The sequence below is a fragment of the Ambystoma mexicanum genome, chromosome 8 (genome assembly GCF_040938575.1).
Source record: "Ambystoma mexicanum isolate Mex_15411 chromosome 8, UKY_AmexF1_1, whole genome shotgun sequence".
NCBI lineage: Eukaryota > Metazoa > Chordata > Amphibia > Caudata > Ambystomatidae > Ambystoma > Ambystoma mexicanum.
Genome location: NC_090929.1, coordinates 188,260,979 through 188,270,309, shown reverse-complemented (window position 1 = coordinate 188,270,309; position 9,331 = coordinate 188,260,979). Strand labels below are relative to the sequence as shown.

The 9,331-nt window shown below is 43.8% G+C and overlaps 1 protein-coding gene across 2 annotated transcripts in view; it reads left to right on the top strand.

The window, feature by feature from the left end:
* Nucleotides 1–799: 799 nt before the first annotated feature.
* The window catches only part of MRPS2 (mitochondrial ribosomal protein S2), a 161,177-nt gene continuing 152,645 nt past the window's right edge, over nt 800–9,331 (top strand). Inside the window, exon 1 of one of the 2 annotated variants that reach the window (XR_011268504.1) lies at nt 800–942. Coding sequence is in view for 1 of the 2 variants with exons in the window: in XM_069609599.1 (XP_069465700.1) it covers nt 900–942 (43 nt within the window). In the remaining variant the exon portion in view is untranslated. The remainder of the gene's footprint in view (nt 943–9,331) is intronic. The other variant, XM_069609599.1, reaches the window with a different exon arrangement.

The window sequence follows — 9,331 nt, the reverse complement described above, 5'->3', positions numbered from 1 at the left end:
GCTTGGCGGGTGAGTCAGCTGTTTACAAGGCGGGTGACACCCGCCAAAAGCGTGTGAGTTGAGAGCTATGCGTAAGGCATCTGTAGTGTCCATTAGCCGATGGATCCGTCTTGTGGTCTCCATGGCCTATGTGGCTTCGGGCCTGCCTGTGCCTGCGCACGTTCAGGGGCGGTCCACCAGAGGTTTGGCGGCCTCATGGGCCGATGCTAGGGGGGTTTCTCTACAGGAGATATGTAGAGCTGCCACTTGGGCTGATCAGAGCACCTTCATCAACCACTATAGGTTGAATGTCTCCCACTCGGGGGTTGGTTCCTTCAGGGTTAGAGTTTTGACTGCGGGGATGTAATATTGGAGTTATTAAAGGTGTGTGTTTCTGCACTGTTTTGACTCTGTGTCTCATTGGGACCTTTTTCCCCGTTTGTTGCTTTGGTATACCTCATGAGGTAAGTACTGGGACGAGGAAGAGTGGACGTGGAGGTAATGTTCTGATTACTTACCGGTAATCTTCATTACTCCTAGTCCTACTCTTCCTCGTCACAGTACTGACGACCCTCCTCACCCTCCCTGCGGGGAAGGTCCCATGCTACGGCTTGGTAATATGAAACTAAGTGACGTGGGTGTGGGGGAGGAGTTATAGAAATAAGAAGAAATAGAAGAAGGTCCTGTGTCGGAGGCGGGTGCCTCATGAGGTAAGTACTGTGACGAGGAAGAGTAGGACTAGGAGTAATGAAGATTACCGGTAAGTAATCAGAACATTACGTACAGTTGGATGAACTTTGCATGTAACGCTACGTGTAGCACGTGATGAGGACGCGCTTGTGGGTTCTTTCCTCTAATAGGAACTAGCCTACTTGGTATCGTGAGGCGGGCGAGTTGACCTCTGCTGGCAACTCGTGAAGATGGCAGGCGCGGCATCTGCTAGGCACTGGGTGTTTAAGATAGGTGAGAGCTAACTGTAAGAGTCTGGAGAACCTCCGGTAGGATATCCCTGTTGAAGGAAGGGATATTTCACCCTAATATAATGCGCGAGCTGCCACCAATGAAACCACCCACAATACTTTGGTGGTTGTCAGTCCACTCTGACGTCAGATCTCGTTCACGGCAGCCCCTTAACCCAGATCCCTCCATACACTTTAGTGGTCTATAATTCACCCCTTTAACTCTATGTAAGTGTAGAGGTACGTAGTTCTGTTCGAATACCCCTCAATTCAAATGCACCTTTCGAGGCTATCCCCAGCCAAACGCTGTGCTATCGAATAGTATCGCTAGACTTCAATGGTCTGTCCCCCAGTGCTTTAAAAATGGGGGAAGCAGGTGCTCACCAATATGCATGAAGTGGGCTGGTGCCGAGTCCTGCCATAAACATTTCGGCGCATCGCTGCATTGGTAGGGCTCCCACAACCGTTATTTCTGTTTATTTTGTTTTCGCCTTATTTGGGTAAGTTTTAATTTCATAGTAAAAGGACTCCAATCACATAGCAGGTGTAGAGGTATTTTTTTTGCCCACGAGGTGTTTGGGAGGCAGTTAAACCTGTCTGGCCTCCTATTTCGATAAACCGTGGTCTTGCTGGTTTGCACGGCCAGACTCTCAGCCGCCTCCTGCACTCTTTCTGACACACCAATAAGAGGCAGGGTTGAGAAATTACACATATATAAGGGCATTGCAACAGAAATACAATAATCTGTCAAGTTATTTGATATTTGTAAGTATAGCTTGGACGCACTGCGGTGGATGGATAGATGAATGACCTTCGGAAGACAGAAGTCTGTGGAAACATGTAAATAAAAGCAGCAAATTGAATGCAGGCTAACAGTAATTGACATTCCGTGATAAGCATAGCAGACTAGGTTGAAACATTTAAAATCGTGCAGCCCATATTGCAAAGGCACAAGGAAAGACTGTCTGTGGCTATGTGACACCTGGACCCAATTTTTCGGTGCAGCGTGAGAGGGGCCAATATTGTAATTTGTGTCCATCCCTAGGGTAATTGTGTACAGGTGAGGGACCTGCTATACTTTACATGCAAAACACATGCATCAATCGCTAATGTGCAGTCAACATGCTAATTACATACAGTTGTCAGATAAGAAACAGATTCCACTAGTGTAGGTCCTCTTGTCTGTACCATCTCGTTATTGCAGTAAAAATGTAATATAATGGATTCAAATGCAGTATGATATGATATGGCATTTATAACGTGCCTGTACCAAGTGTTTCTAGGCGCGAGATTGGCGGCAGCGACAATGCATAGTCACCTATAGAAAAAAAAAACTGGTTGTCCGTACCATTGCCTGTCTCCAGGCCACCCAGTCCTTGAGAGAGAAACCACACCCCACCCACCTGATTTCCCGGGATGGGGACTTTGGAGTGAAGGGTTGTGGATGTCTTCAGTATCCGGTGGGTCCTTGGGATGGGCTAGAGAGGCTTGTGTTAGGAGAGTCTAATCTCATACAATCCAGAAGCAAGTGGGCTCTGCGAGGTGCTAGAACAGCTTGCGTTAAGAGAGCCTAGATTTATTGAAATTCAAGTAGCCGTTGGCCTCTGGGGGAGGCTGGGAATGCTTTGTGTTAGGAGAGCCTGATTCTTTTCAATGATATTCCCTGACTCTTGTCACAGCAGCCAGATCTGAATAGATTAAATAAGAAGGCTTATGGCTAGGTTGTGGGTGGGGGTTAACAGCGCTTGGTTTGGCTGGGTGGTTCTATCTCAGGACAGACATTGCCCCACTCTTACGTTGATGCTTTATCGACTCTCCCAACTGTTTCCTCTGGTCTTCCTCCAGGTGGCGACCTTTCCTCCATGTACAACTTGGCTGACAACCTCACCTTATGTGGTATTTGCTAAGTAAGCTACAATCCTCCAACATGCTGTTTTGCACCACTAGTACCCATGAATATATGGAATTACTATGGTATTCGATAACAGCAGTGAAACGGGCAACTCCTACTATGTTTATGTCAAGCATTGAACAAAAATATGCTCCTAAAACTGAGCATGGAGAAGCCCTGTATGCTCATATATTGCTGCAGGGAGGCATATAGCAGGTATAAACAGCAGGGGCTGGGGGGGAGAAGGCAATGACACAAACGCACCAACAAAGTTTAAGAAAGATGCCCCCCGCCAAATCTTTTTACATTCTAGCACAAGGTTACAATCTCATCATGCAATTCATTAGTTATTCTCCAAATGTAACACAACAGGAATTTCAAACTAATCAGTAAAACCTGCAGGAGATTTTTTTTTCTCCTCGTTGCCTATTTTGATACCAGTAGTCACTTTCAGCTTGGGTAAGTTCTTGTACTCCATAATGCCAAAAAGTGCAGGTTGGTAAGGGTCAGGTGGGACCCGCTCATTCATAGCACTGGCTGCCACCATACAAAACCAAAAATCAGATCTCACCCACTTGGTGACTCAAAAGGTCGAGAGGTATGCCTAAACCACCCACTTTGACCTGGGCCTGAAGGGACAGTATTTCTGTGCCCACCACACTCCGCCCACGTCACAGCCATCCTGGATGCACGTAAGCATTCTCTTATGGACTACTCTTTGGAGTAGGAGAAGTTGATGCCCATTTACATTTTGGCCAGGGTTCAAAATTGAGGCGAGTTGGGAGCTATTTCGCTCCTGCATACAGCCTAGCAACAGGTTTTTTGTTTTGTTCTTCTATCTAATTCTTTCTCAGTCTTTTTCTTTTGTATTTCATTTTTCATTTTTGTGTAAACGTTGTTTTTAATTGGTTCATTTTGAATATGTGGTATATATTTTGGGATGATTTGTAATACCTTATCGAATTTGTAAATTTTTAGGGGGATTTAAATTGGAAGTTTGGTGGTATGAATAGCAAATTCATTGAAGGAGTAGGGTGTGTGGCCAGCAGCCATGCAGTGAAGACCCTCTAGCCGAGGACTCCGTCTGATCCGCTGATTAGTGCGTCTTTTTGGTCTGAACTTCATTTAAAAAAAAAAAGGTGCCGGGATCTGCTGTAAGTGAAGCCTGGAGGGAGGTGGTGGTCCCTAGGGAGCAGGGAGAGCTGGAGCACTGTCGCCCTGAGTGCAGCGGCAACTGGGGAAATAAAATGGCACCAGCAGCACTGTGGCCAGTGAAGGCACCAAAGGCTGGGGAGGCGCTGAGGGCACTGGTGTCTACTCTGTGGCTGACATTGCAGCAAGCTGCCCTGTAGGCCCCGAATAAAGGGTGGGCCCCCGCCAGTGTCTCCCCCGATAGCGTAGGTGTGCTCCATTACCTACCGGGCTGTACGGCTTGTAGTACATCCGGAGTGCTGTGTGGGTAGGACCGGGTTGGCGATGGCAGTCGAAGAATAACGTGACTGCTCTGGAGGAGCAGTGGCATCTCGGGTACCCGGGCTGGTCTGGCCTGTGTAATTGATCGCCGGCTGCGTACCAGGGCTGTGCAGCCTGTGCGGCCCCTGTCTGTAGTGATTTGGAAGCAGAGGTGGCTTGGAAGAGAGGTGGGGGCCACTCTGAGCATAAAGATAATCAGGGTGGGCTTGGCTGAGCCCCTCTTGTTTCTTGCATGGCCAGCATGAAGAACAATCAGTGAGCTCCTTGACTCTCCAGCAGTGTGCCATTGCATAGCCTCCATCAGGGTGCCTTTGGGGTCTTCCATAGTGATGTTGCCTCTTGCTGGGGGATATTTCCGGAGCAACTGACGGCGACCTCCTGCCATAGTACTTGCCCACAGCCGCCAGAGGCTGTTCCCTTTCTAACTGCTGGGCCCACAGGAGTGCCTGTGTCGGTGTCAAGCCTGGGATGTTACCAAACCTCTGTGTTACACTGCCTCTATTGATGGATCCGGGGCGGCTCACACCGGCTGGCTTAAACCGGGACTGACAAGGCGTGCCAACATCTTGCCTCCGCCGTGGCCTCCCGGAAGTCTAAGAGCTCCAGTCATTCGTTATCCTTTGGGTTGCAAGACATGGCCCAGTGTGACGTTGTTTTGCTTTATAGTGGTCAGCTGTGGAGATTACGTCCTGACCCTTGACTTGGGTAGGCAGAGAAATACACCTCACACATTAGTTAGTCATAAGAAAAATGGCACTTTACAGGCCCTTTATTATTGAATTATAGCAAACAGAAAAAATAAACGCATCTGTCAAAGAAAAAATGCTTCACCCTTATGATCGCCACAGAAGACAGCTTCCTCTCGGGCACTACGACACTGCTTAGTCACACAGCAGGTAGGCAAACAGATCTATTGTTTTGACGGGATCTGGAGAGGAGCGTCCTCCCTCTCAGTGAGACTGCATCACCCGGGGTCCAAATTCTAACTCTGTATTCCAAGAGGAAAACCCTTGTCTTTTTTGTTTTTGTTTTATTGTTATAGTTGATCAACTTTTCAATATAAAATACAGAATAAAAATACAAAATTAAAACATTACAGATCAATTCAATTCCGCCTTGACAAAACGACAACATAGATTAAAACTTAAAAAATAAAGAAGAAAACCATAACCCAATCCTTGGCCAGCGATTAAAAATCAACCCTTAACTCATGAACAATCGAGCAAAATCCTTAATGGCCCTAACTAACAAAAATGCAACTCTCTATTTACAATACAACCCTCAGAAAGATAACGTAAAGAGAGAAAAGTAAGAAGGAAAATTAAATTAGAAATTCCTCCCCCCCCCCCCTTCTTTGCCCGTATAATACAATTTATTCTCATTGTTTCAGCAGCCGACTCTGTTACCGAAAGCAAAGTTAAATACATTTAACATGACCAAGGCATTGGTATAACACAATATCAAACACATCAAACATTGATTTAGTTGTTGCCATTAGTTAAATTCAAGGCCAATAGATAGTTGACTATAGCAATTCTGACTTTGGTCAGTCTGGCATTATATAAATACCACCACAGTGATTCCTTCGACAGTAGTGTGTAATCTTCGAAATGAGGTCTGAAGCACGCCGATAACTATTTGGTGATATGTTTCCCTCACTCCAGTAATTTTACAAAATCTACAATAACTCATCTTTTCAGGGATTGGTTTCCATTTTGCTAATAGATCCCTCATGTGCCAGATGCTAAGCCTAAATCTCAAGAACAAGTCTGTCTTGCACCCGGGAATTTCATTACATATGATTCAGCTGTTCTTAACTTTTTTATCTCCACCATATACACATTTCCATGTTTACTATTTATGCATTGGTCATAAATTTTACACCCATCCCATAATAGAATTTTTGTCTTTGCCTTCACTGGATTAGTGATCAACATATTATCAGTTTTTATCAAAAATTCTCAAACCATTCGCCTCCACAATGCCATCGCATGATGCTCAGTCGTTCGAATAAAGGTTGACAAGATGTACATGATTAAGTTTTCTGCTATTGAGATAAGACATTTGCAATATATGCAGCAGAGTTTCCACATCTACATTGTGTAGAGAGAGATATCAACCTGAGCTCATATCGAATTAGATATATTGACACCGATTTAGGAAGCTTCAATAGCGCTTTCCAATAGGTACCCTCGAGCACAGACCAAAACCTATCATCTCTCCATGATCTCGTTTCAGCACCATAGATTACTGTAGGTACTGCTTTCTGGCAGTAAAATATGATGATAGGTTTCCATGAAAATATTCCATATTTAAGATTCAACGAAGTAGCCTGGGCATTGGCTGTTTTCAATTTCTGTCTGATTTCCTTGTAATAAGGTGTGTCCGCCTCAGTAGTATTTACATTGAGGCCTAGGTATTAATATTCTTTGACATCTTCTAACCGCTGATCGTGCAAAAACCAGGAGAGATGAGCAGTCTTTCTCTTATGCTTATTTTTCAATCATCATAGTCTTTGACTTTGCCAAGTTTATACTCAATTCAGTTTGTTTGACAAACGTTCCTACTACTCCCAACAGCCTCTGTAACCCCTTGGCTGTTTTTGATGATAGAACCAAATCGTCTGCATAAAACGACCAGGGGATCACACTTGCAGCCAGCCGTGGAGAGTCCGTCACCACAGTCTTAAAATCCTCAGCTATGTTTGCAAAATAGAAATTGAACAAGGATGAAGCCATTTGGCACCCCTGCTTCAACCTTCTAAAGGTAAGAATGTTGCGAGTTAGGGTGCCATCAAGTGAAATTCTCACTTGAATCAAGGTATTCGTGTAAAACTCCTGAATCCATTGTTTCACATGTTCTGGACACCTCCTGAGTTCTAACTTCCTAAATAACCGAGACCTAGACACAGAGTCAAAGGCGGTTTCAAAATCGATGAACGCCATGTATAAGTTTTGATTCATCTGGATTTTGTGTTTTTTGATGGCATGAAGGACCTGTAGATTAACTGCTCTTCCTAGCCCGGGACGAAAGCCCGTCTGAAATGGATCATTAATTCCAGATTTGATGGTCCACTGGTTAAATTCTTCCAACACAAAACGGGCAAACACTTTCCCAGGTGCATCCAATAATGCCACCGGCCTATCATTTCTGGGGTTCGTTCTATCCCCTTTTTTATATATAGGGATTAGTATTGATTTCTGCCATGAGGCTGGTAGTTTGTTTGTGTATATTACTTGATCAAATATTACATGCAGAATGGAAGCCCATGCTTCTGGATGGTCTTTTAGCATGGAATTTGAAAGCCCATCAGGGCCAATTTGCTCTTGAAGAGCTCAGTTTCTTTATATAGTATAATATATCTTCCTCCATGATTTTTAGTTGTACTAATCCCTTAGGAACCTTCCCTGGTAAATGTTTTGCCCAAACACTACTCGCATATAGAGATGAATAATACTCTGTCCATACTTCCTCCGGCACAGCATTAACTTGGCTAATCGATTGAACAGGAACATATACACTTTTTATCAAACCCCAAATCAAAGCAGAGCTTTTAGTTGTCAGTGAATATAGCATGATTTTTGCATCTTGAGAAATCATATGGGCTCAATGCTGTTTTAGCCAATTTTTGTACGAGTTCTTCAATTTAATAGTTGCTGCTTTACATAGTACAGGGTCCCATGTCGTAATTCTACATATCTCCTTCCTGAGTTGCGTTTATCTTAATGACACCTCATTATCACTCGCGTGTCTACGAGTTTTATGATCATTCTGCCCCCCATTAACACTTTTTTCTTTTTGAATAAATGCAATGCCGGAAGATAGTTTCCCCCTCTTGATATAATGGGTTTGGCTCCAACATATCTTTTGGGTATGAGATGATTTTCAGTAAGTCTGATAACATAGGCGGAGTCCATCTGAAACGATTGCCCTTTGCAGAAACTACTACGGAGTTGAGATATGATTCCCTGACTTTCCCACCATATCAACATTTCATTGCCAAAATGCTGTGATCACTCTGTTTAAGCTCTGAAATTATGAGCTCAGTCAACATATTGAACATATTGTTATCGACAAAAATGTAATCAATTAGAGATGTTGACTTGCCTCTGCGCCAAGCATGCTTAGGGGGAATGTCTTCAGATATTGGACCATTTACCATATTTAGACCTCGTTCACTCATTAGCAAGTTCCATTGCCTAGCAGTTGCCGATAGTTTGCCTCTGTCATTCGTCAAACAGTTCATATTCAAATCGCCCGCCACTATAGTGTGGTTTATCGTGGCATCTCTTGCTATTAAGTCTAAACAGTCCCCCATATCTTTTAAAAGGTACTTTCTTTAATATCCAAATGATTCCAGTAGATATTAACACAGGCTATGTTTTTCTTGCCACAAGTAATTTTTACAACTTGAATATGCTTATTTGGGGAGTGCCACGGCATCACCTTCCATCCATTTCCAGTCTTAAGTACCACCAAAAGACCCCCCCTTAGGTCTACCACGATTTTTACTAGCCGCTGGTATCTATTCCAATTGATAATTTTCCCAGACTGGCACAGATTCCAACCATACTTCTTGGAGCATTACTAAATCATATTGTTCCAGTTGTACACAAGAAGAGGAGGACAAATGTGCATTACCTCTCGTATTCCAAGATGCTGCCCTTACAAGTTGGTTTTCTGTGATGTTATTTAGCTATCATCTCCTCTGCATTACATCATTAGCTGCAAAGGTCACTACTCGTGATTGTTTGACAGGCATATTGGAATACGAGACTGAAACTGGGTTTTGGTTCCAAGGTTTACCTTCAGGCATGCTGAACGATTTCGATTGAGTTAGTTCAATTCTCTTCCTATTCTCAGCCAAATATAGCAGCATGAACCCCATCTGATAGATTTCCATTCCTTCCTGCCAAATCACATCCTTTACCATATTAGACATCATCCAGATCTTAACAACTGTTATATCATATTCATGAATGAATTCAATTTGAGCTAGATCAGATGACTTCACACTTTGTAGCCGTGG